This window comes from Opisthocomus hoazin, chromosome 4 (genome assembly GCF_030867145.1).
Source record: "Opisthocomus hoazin isolate bOpiHoa1 chromosome 4, bOpiHoa1.hap1, whole genome shotgun sequence".
Taxonomy (NCBI): Eukaryota; Metazoa; Chordata; class Aves; order Opisthocomiformes; family Opisthocomidae; genus Opisthocomus; species Opisthocomus hoazin.
In genome coordinates this window covers 69,347,139-69,365,931 of record NC_134417.1, presented here as the reverse complement: position 1 = coordinate 69,365,931, position 18,793 = coordinate 69,347,139, and the positions used below count along the sequence as shown (strand labels likewise).

Below are 18,793 nucleotides of genomic sequence, written 5' to 3'. Positions count from 1 at the left end.
AGCACCCAAACCTCCTCACGCTTCCGTCCCTGCCTCTGTCGCTCCCCAGGCATCAGTCAGACGGTTTTTATCGGTCAATGCGGAGGAAAGGCTCCTTTCCCCCCCTTCCCCGCAGCCGCGCTACCCCGGGCACGGTTGTCCCCTCTGCGCTAGGCTCTGTCACGGTGGGCTCTCGTGGATCTTTTCACTGTCAGAAGTCACGGATCGCGCGGCCTCTCTCCTCCAGCTCCCCAGCGAGCGGGCAGAGCCCGGACCCCGCACCGCGCAGGGGTGGCGAAATGGTTTTCTCGCCGAGGAAGCGTTTTGTCGCAGGGCACGGGACGGCGGGGCGGCGGGGGGTAACCCGTGGGTGTCGCGGCACGGGTGTCTCAAGGTGCAGCACCCCAGTGCGGGTGGGGCAGGACTGGGGCCTGCAGGCCGGGGAGGGCCCCCCACTGCCCGCCGCCCCGCCGCGGGTGCCGTCAGCCGGAGCCGGGAGGCGGTGCCGCCCCGCTCACATGGCAACGGCGCGGGGCCGCGCTGCGGCGGCGCCGGGCGGCGGTGCCGGGCGGCACCATGACCTCCGTGCCCCAGCCCCCCGCCCCACGGGCGCCCTCCCGCTCCCCGGCGCTGTCGCCGGCCCCCGGCCCCTCTCGCTGCGGCGGGGAGCGGCGCAGAAACGCCTCGGACGCCGGAGGGGACCTCGGCGCGGCCCAGGTGAGCTCCCCCGCGGCCTTGAGTCGCCGTCGGCCGGAGGCGCTGCCCTGCCCCGGCCTGGCCTGGCTTGCTCCGGCCTGGCCTGCCCCGGCCTGGCTTGGGCGCTGCCTGGGGCTGAGAACAAGCCCCGGTCTGTGCTCCAGACCCAGCCGGGGTTTGCCCGTCCGTGGGTAGGTACGTGTTGGTTCAACGAGGCACTTCTATGTTTTAAGGTTTAAGCACATTTTAAGCACAGTTAAAAAAAAAAAAAAAAAAAAAAAAAACAAAAAAACAAACTCAGTTAAAAGTATGACTTTTCCAGGATACACAGTTAAAATCAGTGGATCTGAGTTGCGTCGTCAAACTGCTTGAAGATTCAGACTCAGTAAGTAAGCCTGACATCACCTTATTTCAGTTACATAGGTAGTTACGGGGCTTATAAAAATGTTTTTATACAATTACTTCAGTACCTGCACTAAATAAACCAAATGGCGCTGGTGGCTGGGGCTGCAGAGCACAAAGCTGAAGTATTTGTTGTGGTGTTTGAACACTGCTTCTAAGGGTGATCATTTGTAATAGAGAATGGTATCGATGATGTTTTTATATTAAAAAAAATACATATATTACCCAATATGTTCTCACACAGGCACTTGCCCCCCCAAAAAAAGACAAAAGCATATGCATTTAAAAACTAGAGGTGCAAAATTTCTAGCTTATCTGGGAAGTTTTGAGTGCCGAAACAGAAATACATACAGAGTTACTGAAAGTATGTCAGGAATTTATGTAATTGCCTGAGTTAACTGTTAACAATTTCTCCAGGGAGGTGATTTTAAAGGAAAGAGAAATATACAAAAGTCAGTGTTGAGCAACAAATACGACTGCCTAGGCGCACAGGAGAGCGTAATCTACGGGGCTTCCACAGGCTGCTTTTGGTCTCCATGGGAAGATTTGGCAGACTAAATTTTCTAAGCCATCAGTTATTTTTGATCTAAAACCCAAATAATTTATTAATAAAGAACTCGATTAAGCATACCACTTTTTAAGTTAATGCCCCACAAAGAAGTAGTTCATCTCCTTTTGTTTTCCCCTTTTGATACAGAGCTGATAGAATAAACTTACTCACTGAAGAAAAATGTGCTGGATGACATTGTTTACTGCTTCTCTAGAGAGTATAAGATGTATGATAAAATGCCCTTAGGATTGTGGGCTGGCAGATTTCTGGAACAGCTTTCTGGCCTGCCTGAAGTTGCAGTGCTCTTGCCCAGCGTGGAGGTGCTCAGAAGAGCTGGAATGAATGCTGTGTATCACTTGACACACCCTGGCATATCCCCACTTCAGCGATATTCAAATTCGAATTTGCAGACTGTTCCCTAGTGGTGGCAGAGCACCACTCTAAGCCACTTAGATCTGCATTTTTATACATTTATGTCATGTGTGACATAGGTTTGGTTTTCCTAGTTGTTTTTCACAGAATCCTGGACAATTGAAGTGAAAGAGCCCACACGTTTGAACAAAAGACAGTTTTAAAAAGCCTCTTCAGTTACAAGAGCACAGACTCCGTAGTTAGAAATGGGGCTTGATCAAGGAGCTAATCCTGCTGAAAAGCACTTCCAGAATTTCATTGTGTCTTGTGATTTTTTTAATCTGGCTTCCACTTTCATTTGAATTTGAAAGGGGATAAACATAATCATTTCATGTTCCAAGGCAAACTGCAATTAAAACCTGCTTTTCATTCTCTTACTTAAGAAAGATTTGGAAAAAGAGCAGCTGAAAACTCTCAAGAAGGTAGTCAAACATTTTGAAAATGGGCTTGTATCCTTTTTGCCACTTTAGAATTCTGAAGTCTTGGTCATTTATGTGTGATAATACTTTGACTTTTCAACAAAGCAGCTTATGGTGTGCTGTGCTTCCACATGGAGAGCAGTGATAGTCCACATACATTCTCATTATTGGCCTTGTGCAAACAGAGCTAAGGTTGGTAGGTTAGCAAGATTCTTGGATGCTAGATTTGTTGGCTACAAAATTCAGTAGAGAGATCTCACCTGTACAGTGGTTGAAAGTGTTCAAATTGTAATTAGTTTGCTTTTGCTACTTAAGAAGCAGCAGATAAAATAGCAGTGACTTCCAGTGAGGAGAAGTTTTAAAGAAAAATAAAGTCAGACTAATTTATCTGAAGCTTTTTTTCTTATTTACAGTACAAATTGAAAGGCTTCCGATAATCAGAAGTACTAGAGAGGGCGTAGGCATATGGAAAAATGTGATTAATTTTGTACAGTTCATTTAATTGCCACAGTGATTTAAGCTATTTCATTACTTCACAACTGAGTTGTGGCTGAGCACTTACAGGCAGTTTCGGTGAGTGAGCAGATTGGTAGCAACTTCTCAGTCTCAGTGATCTGTTCAAATCTGATCTTGTGCCTCTACCCTAAATTAGATAATATGTGTTTTGGGTCCAGATTTTCGAACTTTAGTCAGTCACTTGGGACTAGAGTAGGAAAGAGTTTAAGTACCTCAAGGCTGTCTCAGAATTTAGATAGGTAAATCTGACACTGTGATGTAAAAACCTTTCATCCTATATTTTTAGATATTCAGTGCTGAACTTCCAGTGAGCTCAGCTGATAAGAAAGCTAAATCAGATTTGCAAGAGTTGTACTTCTGTAAAAGTAAGGCTGTTTCAAAAAACCTAAGTATTGACTCATATGCTTCAATTTAGACATCTAACTTTGAAAGCCTTGGACTTGTTTTTTCTTGGTTGTGTTTCTGAAGTATCATGAATACAGTTTTCAACTTCTGATTCATAACAGTACAAACAATCTGATTTCCTTAACTTTAAATTGAAAGCCCCTTAAGGATTTAGCACAAATAATTGAAATTCTTAACCTGTGTGCAGAAAAAATTAATGAACAAGAAGCTTTCACTGAGCCATTATGTGAACTTATTAAATTATGTGGGTAAGTACTTCAGCCCTTCTTTTAGAGATTTAAACGCTGCTTATGCACATGTTCATACATTTTTCTAAGACAACTAACATATCCATACAACATCTATCTACAAGGCATCTATATCTGCAAGGCATATATTATATCACCCTTCCTTTTCATGAACTGTCTTTTCCTTGAGTCCAGTTTCTTTTGGCATGAAGGAGGGACCCATTTCAGCAGTTCAGTATCTGTGAAGCTACGTATTACATCATTCAAAACTATTGTAATTGGCCCCAGCTTGCTTGGAAGCAGGATTCCCCAGGGTGTCTTACTGCCTGAGTAAATTGTTCTGGGACTGCTGGCCTCAAAAGATTCAGCAGCTAAGTCCTGCTGAGGTACATTTTGCTGTTTCAAACAAGCTCTCTAAGTGAGTTTAAAAAACTGAGTTGACACAAAGATACTTCAATACCTGAAAGTGAGCCTTACAATATGACAGGCCAGATTGCAGAAGAGAGAGAATCGCAACAACTGGAGGATTTGGGATTTATAATTAATTTTAAAACATTTTGCATGAACTTTTGGGCATCTTCATTGTCATTTGTAGAATAGAATTTTGGTGTTATCCACGCTTGTCAGTAGTTTTCTCCTCCTCAGTAATTTAAGGAATTTACTTTTGGTATGCTTTTATCTACAGTTACTCCTGTATTTAATTATAATTGCAGAACATAAGGAAGAGAAGAATTATGCCAGGCAGAAAATGAGTCACATAGTAAACCAAATATTCCAGTAGGTTTTTACATAGCTTCCTCTCAGCTGTTAGGTTTAAAAAATGTAGTACTTTTCAGCTGAATCTTTTAGTTTCCGGAGCACCATCAGTTGTACTGCTTTCCTTTGCTGCCACACAGTGGAGAGTGAGAAAGTATATAACGAAGTTTCATTTTCTTTGGTGTTTGGCAGAAGCGTGACAAAACTGAAAATGAGCATATAAAGTCAATGAAATGTAGCTGTGAGTAAGACTCTTCATCTCTTACAGCATTTCAGCAATAATTGTGGTTTCTGGAATTAACATATTTTGGAAGATAGCACCCTTGGGTTTTACTTTTATTTCTGTACCATGGAAATTTCCCCACAATTCACTACTACTTCATATGACAAATAGAAGTCCATAACTAGAGGAAGGGGCTGTTATTTAAAATTTCATTTCAGATACTAGAACTCCTATAGTAAAATTTTCCACTCTTTCATAACTGCTTCCGTTTACCTGACTTCTTCCCACTTTTTTTTCAATGTCTGTTTCTCCCCCCCCTTTTATTTGCTTTCTGCTTTCTTTTTCTCTGACTGTGTTTACAGAGGTAAACCTACTGGAAAACTGCTTCTACACTGAGCTGCAGAGACCTTAGCATAATATTTTAGTGTTTACTGCTAGAGAATTTTTAGCACTTACATGTTTATGTTGTATCTGAGTATTTTGCAGATGTTACTGAATATTCCTTAATAACCTGTTTTTAAAAATAAATTTGTCGTTGGGCTATTTGGAGTCAGTTTATTGGTTTTATTGTTATCCATTTCAAGAGGTCTTGCCCAGGGATATGATCCTTTATTTCCACTTCTGCACACATCTATGGATAGTCTAGCTGTGCAATAGCTTTATGGTGCCTGGGTTCCAAGATTTAATCTTCCACATTTAAATGACATTTGTTTATTCAGTACCTCTTATTGCACCAATATAAATTATGAAAATGTTATCTATGAGCATGTACCCCTAATGGCCAAAATGTAATTGTCGGGTTATGGAACAGTAACTTTCAGTGTAGAATCAGTATTGCAAAGAATGTGTTTGTCCTGGGGAAGGTGTCCTTATTTGCAAAAAATGTCAAGGAAGAAGAGAAAAGCTATTGAGCTTTTCTGGTGACTTGATTAAAGTGTTCTTCTGCAGTGTTTTAAGTGTAGTTGGAATATTTTTTTAATTTAATTTCACAGGTTACCATTTCAAAAAAAGAAATTATCTGATGAAGTAAACTTTTCTATGGCAGTTTCAAAATCCATTGCACAACTGGGTGAGTGTAAACTGTTAGGCCACAATAAAATTATTATTATGCCATAATGAAATTAACTGTATTATTAAGATGATTTTAATTGCTTGTTACCTCCTTAGTAAATGTATTTCTTTCAATTATTCATTCAGTCCTCTGTGCTTTTTAGTATTAGAAACCATTCTTATTTTGCTGTTCTGCTAACCTGCAGATTAGCTAGCAGGATTACCTATTTGCCAATGTCAGAAGCTACGTGAGATAACTATCAGTACGGCTGAAGAGCTAAACCTCTCTGTAGCCTGTTTCATTCCATTTCGCTCTGAGACACTGATGTATTAATATAAACACTGAAGCCTGGGATAAGGGGACCATGTATCCTTCCTGCTTTTTTGAAACCAAATGGAAGAAACAAGTGAGAAACAGTAACTCCTGACTCACAACTCAAAACTTCAAAACTCTGAAGTCTGAGACCTATCACATACAAAGGCAAACTACAGCGAATCAGTTGAGTGCTATGACTTACTAGGAGTAGCAGTTACTGAGTTCAGCCTCCTACTGCATCTGAGGCATGACCTTCTATCTTTCAGAAATCTGTTTTAAGAGAACTGTTGAGGAAAAGGTGTCAAAGACATGTTTTAATGTCATTGAACCTCTTAGTAACAAAATACCCTTTTATGACCTTGCATGTCATATTTGTGGTTTTCAAAGAAAATACTGCAAACGCTGTAGGTCAAAAAGGATTCAGAATAAAGGAGGAGAGATATATCAGCTCACTTAATGGTAAGATTTAAATGGTAAAGTGGTAGCACAATCAGCCTGTCACACATGAAAAAAAAAGATTATACTTGAAACAGATGAGAAAAAAATGTTTTTGTAAGTCTTTATTTTCACAGGTCCAAGTAGATCACAGAATGGCCTCCTGGTTTCAGATAATTCCAGATTCTCTTTAGCATGTCCAAAAAGGCACTAAAATCTAAAAGGTTGTTTATATTATCTATGTTAGACACTGGTAGCTGTCAGTGGAATGCTCTTTACCTTGTGGGAAAGGATCTCTTTCTGTACTCCCTTTATGTCTGCTAGAAGAAGAGTTTCTGACGTGGTAATGATGACAACAACCTAGGGTAATAGCTTTAATCTCAATTCCATAACTTCTGCAATAGCATCCAGTCTCTTATAAGGATCTGTAGCAATAAAGTAGAGGAGGTCACTTTTTTGATTAACCTTATGCTGCTCCTCCAGGACCCTTTTGTCCTTTTCACTGTGGGACTCCCAGTCCCTTGAGTATTTTATAATCAAACGTTGCATGAAATGACAGATTTGTAGTGGGTATGACCAAAGGAAACACTAAGTATTCTAAACAGAAGTGTTAACATTACTTTCTAAAAAAAATATAAACTTTGTAAATTACATTTTTTTTCTGTTTCTGACAGGTTATTTGATGAGGGTGCCAAGCTCTCAAGTTAGAATACAAATCTGTAAATGCGTTGTTAGCTTTTATGATATGGAACTACCAAGAAAAATACTTTCAGGTAAAACACAGTGTTTTCAAGTATCACAAGAAATGAAGTGTTTGTGATCCCAGCTACTTTAATTAGCTATGGATTAATTTTTCTTTATAACTATAGTTACTCTATCTCATATATTAAATATATAGCATTGGCAAATGTGCAATTAACATGTTTTTATAGAAATGCATGCTCAAAATCTACTACTCTTTATTCCTTTGATCCTTATGATGGTACCAGAGGCTGTTAACGGGCAAAGTCAGTCACGGATCCCCTTCCTAGATGGGCACAGGATCGTGTGCTGTGAGACAGCACTAGATTTGTAGGCAGCCAAGCTACGGGTGAACATTGTCACAGTGTGGATCCAGAGCTTAGGTCAGGGAGCGTGCTGGATGTCAGTGTGCTCTCTTGCTGTGTTCCTACAGTGTGGCGCTAGTTCCTGTGCCCTCTTGCTAGTTTTCATTTGTTTCAGGAGGCTTAGAGAAGCTGCAGCTGCAACAGCCCTCACAAGATTCTAGAAACAGGAAACTATGTAAATCTCACAAACCTTACAAACAAGGCTCAAATCCTGTAAGCAGCTATGCGTGCATTTAGTTGTATACAGTTCCATCAAGAATGTTGAATATTAAGAGATTTTATTCTTCTTCTGCAGATTTAGAAGATATGTTATCTCAAAAATGAAGAATGTATTTCAGTCTGATTTTTAAGGCAAATTCTTCATCTTTAAGCATATATGTAAATATTGCTAAAGTTTTATCCTGCAGAGTTCTCTTACCTAGAAAGTAATACCAACTTACAGCCTATCAGAGTTTATGCTTAGTTAAAACTTGTTTCACCATGTGCATTATCTGCATTTATCAGTCCTGCATTCATGTCACTTGATATATATTTTTTAAGCTATTTAAGATAAAATTTCCTTTCATGAGTTAGCATATATAAATGTAAATTTCTTTTCTCAGTGCTTCCCCTTCACTTGCAATTCAGTAATGAAATACGGATTTGCATATGCATGGACAAAAGTGAAAACAGGGACACGTTAGAAAGTCAAGCTTATAAATCAAAGTTTGGGTTCACATATTTTAAGTAATACGATAATAGAAGGCATTATTTCTCTAGTGAATAGGCTACAGAAGAGATCTAGGTCCTGCACCAACAACTTATTGCATGACCTGAAGAAGATTTTTCACCCCTCTATAACCCTGCTTGTTCTTTCATTCTGTAAACTCTAGGAAGCAAGTAATTTGTGTATACAGCATGTAGTCTTCTTGAGGGTGCTTTAGGCACTATTAATACTCAGATATGAGAGAAGCTGCTCTTGCTGTTTATTGGATTTTTTTTTTCAGTTGGTTTTAGGAGAAAGGAAATATGATACTCTGTTCTCAGTCCTTTCTTGAGGAAGGATGACTATTTTATGAAGTAACCAAAATTCTGAATATTTACTGCATTATAACTAAAGCTATTGTATGTGCAGGCTACCAGCCAACAAGTGCAAACTACAAAATTCAGATGGCTGAATTAGGAGGATTAGCGGAAACTCTCGTTTTGTCACTAGCATTAGTTGAAAATCAACTTACTGAGAAGTTGTGGGTACTTAAAGCTCTCCAGCATCTCTCCAGCTCTGGTTAGTACAAGCTGTTCTTTAAACAACCTCGTTACCTCTGATCTTAGATCATTTGTTCTCTGAACATGCCTAAAACAGTCTGAATCTGAATTAATTATTCAGATTTTCATAATTTCAGGAGTAAATTGCAGACTTATGATGAAGGCCCAAGCAGCCAGCAGACTCTGTTTGTATCTAAATGGTGTTGATCCCTCAGGACAGCTGGTGTTTCGCTCCTCAGAAATCCTATGGAACCTGTTAGAAAACACTTCAAAAGAAGAAGTTGTTAATCAGCTCAGTAGCTTGGAATGTGTACAGTAAGTACAGGGAATTATTTTATGAATTAATATTGTAATTTTGGAGATGTCTAAAGCATTGCTGTTTTGTAGCATTTTGTTTGAAATTAATTGAGAGAAAATAAAAACAGGGAATAGAGGTCTCTTATTAAGTCCTCATTAAGATTTCAGTATTAGCATACCTGATTCCCCAAAATGGAAGCACTACTGGATCATACCTCATAGCCCTCAGGCATCTGTTTCTGTTTCAGCAAGTTCGATAGCACTGTGCCCTGTGAGATGCCAGGAAATCATATATATGACCAAAGAGGTGCTTGCCAGGAAGGTTACAAACTCAGTGGCCAGGGTCCAGCTAAAAGCACATCCAGTCAACTTCAAAACTATTTCATTGTTGAGCCCCTGTTTATTTCATGAACACAGCAATCCACCACCAGTTGTTTCTGTTACAGTGCAAGAGGGAGATCAAGGTGCCTCGCTGCATAGCGCGGGAGGTATAGCCCTATCTGTTGCTTTGTATGATGAAAAAGTTAATTGCATCATCTTCAAGCTTGCATGTTAGGCTTGGTAGGCCAGTATTACTGCACTAGTGAAATGCTTATGTTATAAAATTAGTAGGAAATCCAATGCTATGATATACAAGGCTTAGTTCTAGATCCTCTGCTGGAGTAAATAACAGGTTCTTCCTTCGTGAGTTACACTGTTTTAACTATTAGACCATTTCTTCTCAATAATCATTCAACAACATCTAATTCCGTGCTTGAATAAATATTATGTCTTTCTGTTAATTAATTATAAGACATACAGTGGAAGGTGCAATTTGTAATACATGCACCTTGCATACATGCTTAAATTGGATGTTTAGTGGTACATGTAAGAATCCATTACATAATAAAGTTTTAAGTTATTTCTCTTGCAGTTAAACCCTAAGGCTTTAAAAAGTATGATGCTGAATGAGAATTTGTATACCTAGAGATGTCTAAAATCAGAATATGAAAAGAAAAGGTAAAATATATTTCACTTTCTTTTAAGTGCTTTGAAAGAAGTATTTATAGACCTTCTTATGCATGGTTTCCGGCACTATGATCGTCAGCTAAGGAATGACCTCTTGGTGATGGCCACGTTACTAGCTGAAAACCCTGCAGCACCTATGATTGTAGGTATTTATAGTTATATTCTGGAGACTAATATCTTCTCCTTTGCTATTATATACTCAGTATTTTCCCCATTAGGTTTCTAATATTTTTTCTACTCTGTCTCCAGTGCATTCCTCTTTCTCAGATATGCTGAGCAAGAAATCATTTTTCTTTCTGCAATTCCTTTACCTCAAAGAGACTTCAAATCTGTAGGTCATTAGCCTGGAGTACTAGCATGTACCTTATTTAATACTTAGAAAATTACACTAACACTATTCATGTGCAAAAGTTACTCTCTTGTACAGAATCACAGAATCACAGAATGTTAGGGGTTGGAAGGGACCTCTGGGGATCATCTAGTCCACCCCCCCTGCCAAAGCAGGGTAACCTACAGCAGGCTGCACAGGACCTTGTCCAAGCAGGTCTTGAATATCTCCAGAGAAGGAGACTCCACAACCCCTCTGGGCAGCCTGTTCCAGCGTGCCGTCACCCTCAGAGTGAAGAAGTTCTTCCTCGTGTTCAGATGGAACTTGCTATGCTTCAGTTTGTGCCCGTTGCCCCTTGTCCTGTTGCTGGGCACCACTGGAAAGAGTCGGACCCCATCCTCCTGACACCCACCCTTCAGATATTTATAATCACTTGTAAGATCCCCTCTCAGCTTTCTCTTCTTCAGGCTAAACAAGCCCAGCTCCCTCGGCCTTTCCTCATAGGACAGATGCTCCAGTCCCCTCATCATCCTCGTAGCCCTTCGCTGGACTCTCTCCAGTAGCTCCTCATCTTTCTTGAACTGGGGAGCCCAGAACTGGATGCAGTACTGCAGATGGGGCCTCACTAGGGCAGAGTAGAGGGAGAGGAGAACCTCCCTCGACCTGCTGGCCACAGTCATCTTAATGCACCCCAACATACCACTGGCCTTCTTGGCAACCAGGGCACACTGCTGGCTCATGGTCAACTTGTCATCCACCAGCACACCCAGGTCCCTCTCCACAGAGCTGCTCTGCAGCAGGTCAGCCCCGAGCCTGTGCTGGTGCATGGGGTTGTTCCTCCCCAGGTGCAGGACCCTGCACTTGCCCTTGTTGAACTTCATCAGGTTCCTCTCTGCCCAACTTTCCAGCCTGTCTAGGTCTCAATGAGTGGCAGCACAGCCTTCTGGTGTATCAGCCACTCCTCCCAGTTTGGTGTCATCAGCAAACTTGCTGAGGGTACATCCTAACTCTTTATCCAGGTCATTGATGAAGAAGTTGAACAAGACTAGGCTGAGTACTGACCCTTGGGGAACCCCACTAGTTACAGGCCTCCAACTAGACTCTGCTTAGATGTGACATTCTGTTACAGTGAGTTTTGCACTAAATCTCATTTGTTATTTGAAGAGGTAGGAGTACAGGCTGTATTCACATGGCCTAAATTCAACTGAAGTATCTGTGTCTCATAATCAGGATCAAGATGGGTCCTCCAAAAATCAGCTCAGAAGCTGTAAATAAGATGCTGAGAAAATAATTACTTAGATGCAGTTAGTAAGAGGCACGTAAATTCTTTCTAAGACTAGGTCACCTAAATGTAGCCCAGAATGCACTGTCATGGCTTCCCTAAAAAGTAGATGACTTGTTTTTCTGAGTATATTCTGGAATTTTAATGAGGGAACTGCAGAGAAGTTAACTTTTTATAGATGTTAATATTCCTCTACTCTGTTGTTTTACAGTTGAGATTTAGAACTTTAAATGAAGTTGTGACATACATACTGAATAATTAAACAATCAAATTTCTGTAGATCTGTTGGCTGTTCAGCAACGGAATGCTGGGAATTCATTTCTCAATTTCAGTACAAGTTTCCCAGTTGGCTGTATTACTGTAATGAATCTGTAATGAAGATTGCACATTTTTCATTCAAGCTTTCCATTTTGTCACTAACCATTATGAAATGTCTATTACACTATTGCAGCAACATATTGGATGTCTGAAACATTCAAATTGTTTATCTGGCTGTAGAAACGGGGTGATTTTTTCCTACAAGATAAATCACCAGGACACTTTATTTTAATTCCTTATACTACAAGGGAGAAAATTTGTTTTGATGCAAGGAAAAAATGAAAATGTTTTAATTTAGATTCTGTATTCTCAGCCTCCCTAGAGATTTTACTTCACTTGTGGAGTTAAGGTACAAGGTGTAAATACCAGGTAGACAAAAACATTAACATTACCATTGAATCCTGCCTTGTAGATAGTACCAGAGAAATTTTCATCAGAATGTTCTCCTTTTTTCTTAATATACTATCCAAGCAACTTCAAAAAGCTCAGTCTTCTGTTGAACATAATCCAGAAATCAGCACAGGAATCTGAGCCTATGAAAAGGAAAATAATTTTCTCACCACAAATAAACTGGAAAATATATGTAAAGTAAGGTTATAGTGATATTAATTATGATTATATCTGTGTTAGAACAAAACTGTCTGTTTGGTAATTGCTTACTGGTTTCCAGCAGAATTTAGTACTGCATTAATCAGCAAGGAGAAAACATAGGTTTTTATTTAACCACTTGCAATGGTTTTATACAGAGAATATAGGTACTACAGAGACAAAAACTAATAGGCAATATAGTTATGTACTTCAGTATGTTCTTTAAAATTACTTTTGCAACATTTTTCTCATTGTTAAAATAATTCGGGTGTATGCTAATTTCCAGAACTAGTCGGAACAGATTTGAACCCAGCTTTTTGGGGATGCATCTAAAAAGCTGCTGCAAAACTAGTAGAACCACTTGATTCTGTGAGGATGTCAGTGTAGTGTTCTGTGAGCTCCACTCCTGTTGGGAGCTGATGGAAAGCTCTGTGGTGGCATTGCCATGGTACTGAGGCCAGGTTAATGTATTTTGTTGCTCAAGAAGAGCAATATCCTGGTAACCATGACTTCTGAACACCGCAGAAGCGCAGGTCTTTTGCCTCTAGTGTGCTGCGTAGACACCTCCTGGCCTTGGTCCTTAGACGTAGTTGTCCTTCTGTTAGCTCTCCAGGACCTATGAATTACAAGATTTTATTTTCTGAATTTTTAATACGTAATATTTGTAAATGCATGTTGCTCATACATGCAGTGTTCATATGCTTACTTGTAAATGCACTGAAGTTGGACATAAGCGTATTACTATGCACAACTGAAGGCACAAAATTCTATGTACTGATGACTCTGATGTATAAACTTCCACATGCATAAATGCATTTTAAAAAACACAACTCTAGCAGTACTGAAAATATAGTTTTCTGGTGTGGTACATTTTAGTAGTGAATATGTGTGTTTGGGACTTCCCCGTGCAAGTTCAGACTTATACTGAATGAGACATGGATTTAATTAATTGTACCCTTAGGACTGTGGTTAGTATTGTACAATGTCCAAATGGTTGATCTCTTCTTTAGTAACATTCTGTTTATTCTGCCATAGGATACATTAAACTCTGTGTTCTGAAGAAAAAAGCAAAACTAACATTGAATCATAAGTCTTAATTTCACTGCAGTTTAATTTAATTAATGTATGTTTTTTTGAATGCCCATTAGGAAAGTGGATTTGCAAAGCTGTTAATAGTACTTGCAACATTTACTGAAGGTAAGAGATTTCATACTGCATAATTACACTATTGTTGCTTTTAATGATGATTTTTTTGTAACTTATCTACAATTTCCTTCGTAGTTAAAATTCCAAATCCCTTGGTAAAAGGTCTTAAACTTACCTACTCTTATGAGGACTTCGAGATGAAGAAGTTACTATTTAATGTAATAGGTGTCTTATCTAAAGATCCATGTGCTGTACAGGTAAGTTGTAACGTAACAGAAGATACAGTAAGAAAAAAAAAGATCAAAGAATCACAGGAATATTATTTAGCTGTGCATCTGGCAGAGTTCAGTAGACTGAAATCAGCTGTTCTCCAAATCAAGAATTCATACATAGCCTTCAGACCAAGTCCTGCTGTTTGAAAGCAGAATACAGTTTGTGTTTTAGAAAAGTTACAAACTTAGAAAATGCTAGAAAAATCAGCTGAGAAATGATGGCAAAGTGTTGTTGAAATACACGTGAAGAATGTAATAAAGTTTAACAAACCACAGTCTGTGGGAATGCTACAGAATATAAACAGAGTTTGTCTGTACTTGTACCGTTCATGACATACTTTCTCAATAAAAAATAATTTTCTTAGTGTAGAACAGATAATTGACTCATTGCTTTAGATTTTTCTTATTTGCATGTGAAACCTGTAAGCTGTCTTCTCTCTCTCCTTGTGTTGACTCTGCAGCTTCTCAGTGAAAATGATGTGATGCCAGCTTTGCTTTATTATGTAAAACCAAATCAGAAGCCTGGATTTCATGACTGGTCTGCTGCCCAATATGAAGAATTACAGCTTCATGCAATTGTTATTTTGGCTTCAGTGGCTCCCTTGTTAGTAGATAAATATTTGTCCTTCCAAGCAAATACTCTTCTCCTTGTGTTTCTAGAATGGTGTATAGGCCAAGGTCAGTAGATGCTCATGGCTTTCATACACAGTAACCTCAAAACGTGACTCAGCTGGACTTACTTTCTTTGACAGGAAGGAAGAATGTAAAACTCGTGAAGTCAGAACTATTCTTTTTCAATTGGTCATTTAGGAAGCTAATCTTTCTAAAAAAAAATTGCCATAATATTTTTCTTCTGCTGAAGGATAAGCTGATGCCCCATTCCCTGTCTACCGCTATACTGATATTCCTTCAGTTGTGTGGGCAGCCACACAGCTGTACTGCCCGTGTTTTGAGCTAGTCAGATACACTTACGGTGGCAGCAAGTCCAACCAGTAATTCCTGCCATGAGGCAGGGCGCGTTAACTCAGACTTGGAGCTGTACACAGCAAGACAGCTTCCAGACAAGCTGGCTTGTGGCCATCAGCTAAGAGGATGGGGCCAAACTCTTTTCAGTGGTGCCCAGCGACAGGACAAGGGGCAATGGGCACAAACTGAAGCATAGGAAGTTCCATCTGAACATGAGGAAGAACTTCTTCCCTCTGAGGGTGACGGAGCACTGGAACAGGCTGCCCAGGGAGGTTGTGGAGTCTCCTTCTCTGGAGATATTCAAGACCCACCTGGACAAGGTCCTGTGCAGCTTGCTGTAGGTGACCCTGCTTCAGCAGGGGGGTTGGACTAGATGACCCACAGAGGTCCCTTCCAACCCCTACCATTCTGTGAATCTGTGAAGAGTATGGGCTAAGCAAAAAGAAAACTAACTGCACCCAGTGCCTTGTGCTGGTTTTCTGGGGATGGATAGTTTTCATCATAAAATTGGTAAGTTTTCCTAGGACAAGTTTTTAATTTGGGTCTAACTGAGATCAAAAGGTTGATATTACTTGTCATGATAGAGAATATATTTTGAGTTTTCGCACTGCTCATTACTGAGTAAGGTTAAAAAAAATTGTTGTAATAATTTTAAATGTTCACCAAAATCATACCTGCCTTATGAAAGTAAGTACAGCTCTACACAGAAAGGCTTATTACTAGATGGTTTTGAACAAGAAACCTTTCTAACATTAAGGGATTTTTTTTAATTTGTTTTTAGCTTACACTGATAAGCCTTTTATTTTTTCTGAGCACATTATTATTCTGAACATACACTGTCTGCCAAAAAAAAAAAAAATTCATTGTGATTGCTTCACAGATCCTTTCTTTGGCCAAGGTAACAGTTTCCATGGAACAGGTGGTCGTGGCAACAAACTTGCACAAATGCGCTACAGCCTGAGAGTGCTGAGATCTGTTGTGTCCCTTTATGATGACGCTGTGAACCTTAATTTGTGTGACCAGGGAGCAATTAGCCAGCTACTGGGTAAAGCACAGTTTGTATTAGTACATTTCTGTTGACGCTACGAATGTTTGTGCTTTTTCATGTGCTCTGGTTTTAGTGTGTTACTCCATTGACTGCTGAAAAACTATAAAAACTATAAAAACCTCAAACAATTAATCCAAGATGTAATTGATTTGATTTTTAATTTTTTTACACTTTAACACACAGAATTGGATGAATTAAGCAAAACAGACAGCTGTAAAAGCCTAGGTGTTTAATTTGAGACTGAGGACTGCCCCTTCTCCCTTTGTTGTGCTGCATTTGTTAAATCTTATTTTCATTGTGGTAGCCCCTAGGAACTCCAGCCATAAGTCTTGTTCTACCTAACTCTGCTATGGTGTCGCTCTCCACAACTGCTCTTTAGAGTACAAGGAAATTAATAACAATGTACCTTTATGTGAATAACATTATGAAGAATAAAAGCAGAATAAAACTGCTTAACCACTGCTCCTGCAATTTTAGAGCATTTTCTTGTTCCGTAACACATATCTAGTGTTCCATTTGGTTTTGAGCTCAAATACACACTGGCTTAAGTTCTTTTCTTACAATAATAAAAAGTTTCCAATTCTCTGAAAAAGTCACACTGGAAGAAACAAAATAGGTAAGATCCTTTGGAATTCAAAGAGTGTGTTCTAATAGAAAGCCTGGAAATAAAAGATTTTATATCCTCAGTGGAAAGTTGAGCTCCAGTGAAAACTCTGTGGAAACTTACAGATTTTAGTGAAAGCACAATTAACACTATACCTTACGTATCAGATTCAAGTAGCTTTTTTTTATTTTGAGGGAGTTCTCTCTCTGAATGTCCTCTTTCCCATAGTGGTTCCAAGACTGGTTTTCTCAGCAGTGTGGTGGTATTTTATGTCTCTCCCACATTTCCACTGTCAGTACAAATGTTTGTGAGGCTGTACAGTAGAGCAAATCAGTAAGTTCATTGCCTTTTTCTAAGAGTTCCTTAATTCAGATCAGTTCCCTGGATTCATTGCACTGGCACAATACAAGGGGCAGCACAGAGACTAAACAAGGAAGAACTCAGTGCAGAGTCATTAACTCTGTCACCAAGAGTAAAGTCCATGAAGTTACAGCATCAGTGTGCCGCACTTCTGTAAGCTAGTGTGAAACACAGGAGATAAAACTGAACAGCGTAAGCAGATTCCTTTAAAAATCTCTTGGTGTAAATTTGATTTTTTTTTTTTTAAATCAGCAGCTGTAATAGATTTCTGGCTCGTATATAGGATATTCACATGTATAAAATATATTCATTTATAGACATCCTAAAGTATGCAGCAAACAAATCTAAAGAGAAAGAAGATGCCATTCTACTGGAAATCCAAGCTGATCTATTATTTATTTTGTCTGCTCTCTGTGAAAATGATCTCCACAGAAAGGTATGTGTTTTCCTACTTCATACTGTTCAGAAAATGTCAAAACATGGTATATTTTCATTTAAAGGATACTGCTTTTTTTTTTTCCAAAAGCAGAAGTCAATTGTAGTTCATTGCTCAGTTCAATCAAGTCAGGACTGATAACTGGTTTCTGTGACAGTGAGAGTTAAAATGCAGAATCACTCAGAAATCCAGTAGAAAGTGTCTCACCTATTTAATTGCTAATTTACATTATCTTTAGATGAATATATGAAAGTGTGTTAACAAATGAGATTAGCAGTTTGGAAAAACCGAGTATCTCTCTTTCATATGTATATCATAAGGAATATATCCTGCTCTAACAAGTGGGCCAGATTTATTACAATATAAATACTTAAAATTTTCAGTTTCCTTTGTATTTTCTTATATCTAGCTATTTAGTAAATCTTATTAAAGACATATATTACTTTAATGTTTCAACAGGAACTCTTCAGCTATACAGGAGTGGATATACTTATCCCATTCATTCAGATGGATCCAAAGAAGTTACATAGTGGATTAGGCCACAATTGTCTCCTCTTAAGTGCACTCGACTGCTTGTGGTTAGTAGAGTATTTTAGCAGCGGTAACTCTTAAAAATGTCATAGGAACATAGAATCATAAAGTAGTTTGGGTTGGAAGGAACCTTTAAAGGTCATCTAGCCCAACCCCGCTGCAGTGAGCAAGGACATCTTCAACTAGACCAGGTTGCTCAGAGCCCTGTCCAACCTGACCTTGAACGTTTACAGAGATGGGGCATTTACCACCTCTCTGGACAACCTGCTCCAGTGTCTCACCACCCTCACGGTAAAAAATTTCTTCCTTATATCTAGTCTAAATCTACCCTCTTTTAGTTCAAACCCATTACTCCTTGTCCTATCAGAGCAGGCTGTGCTAAAAAGTTTGTCCACACCTTTGCTATAGGCCCCCTTTAAGTACTGAAAGGCTGCAATAAGGTCTCCCTGGAGCAGTCTCTTCTCCAGGCTGAACAACCCCAACTCTCTCAGCCTTTCCTCATAGGAGAGGTGCTCCAGCCCTCAGATCATCTTTGTGGCCCCACTGCAACAGGTCCATGTCTTTCCTGTGCTGAGGGCTCCAGAGCTGGAGGCAGGACTCCAGGTGGGGACTCACCAGAGCGGAGCAGAGGGGCAGAATCCCCTCCCTTTGTCTCCTGGCCACGCTGCTTTTGATGCAACCCGGGATACACTGGGAGCACACATTGTCGGCTGATGTGCAGCTTTTCATCCACCAGTATCCCCAAGTCCTTCCTGGCAGGTGCTGCTCTCAGTCCCTTCATCCTCCAGCCTGTATTGATACCGGAGGTTGCCCCGACCCAGGTGCAGGACCTTGCACTTTGCCCTGTGGAATGTCATGAGGTTCACAATGGGC

At 39.8% G+C, this 18,793-nt stretch overlaps 1 protein-coding gene across 8 annotated transcripts in view; it reads left to right on the top strand.

The window, feature by feature from the left end:
• Positions 1–540: 540 nt before the first annotated feature.
• CFAP69 (cilia and flagella associated protein 69) overlaps positions 541–18,793 on the top strand; it is a 34,227-nt gene continuing 15,974 nt past the window's right edge. For 2 of the 8 annotated variants that reach the window (XM_075419380.1, XM_075419378.1), the window contains exons 1-15: positions 541–696; positions 998–1,060; positions 2,422–2,487; positions 3,517–3,626; positions 5,577–5,653; positions 7,060–7,158; positions 8,606–8,755; positions 8,874–9,051; positions 10,060–10,183; positions 13,706–13,754; positions 13,839–13,960; positions 14,437–14,653; positions 15,822–15,986; positions 17,271–17,389; positions 17,849–17,967. In XM_075419380.1, the coding sequence (XP_075275495.1) occupies positions 556–696; positions 998–1,060; positions 2,422–2,487; positions 3,517–3,626; positions 5,577–5,653; positions 7,060–7,158; positions 8,606–8,755; positions 8,874–9,051; positions 10,060–10,183; positions 13,706–13,754; positions 13,839–13,960; positions 14,437–14,653; positions 15,822–15,986; positions 17,271–17,389; positions 17,849–17,967 (1,799 nt within the window). In that variant the 5' untranslated portion in view covers positions 541–555. Of the gene's footprint in view, positions 697–993; positions 1,061–2,421; positions 2,488–3,516; positions 3,627–5,576; positions 5,654–7,059; positions 7,159–8,605; positions 8,756–8,873; positions 9,052–10,059; positions 10,184–13,705; positions 13,755–13,838; positions 13,961–14,436; positions 14,654–15,821; positions 15,987–17,270; positions 17,390–17,848; positions 17,968–18,793 lie in introns of those variants that run through there. The other 6 variants (XM_075419379.1, XM_075419383.1, XM_075419382.1 and 3 more) reach the window with 6 other exon arrangements.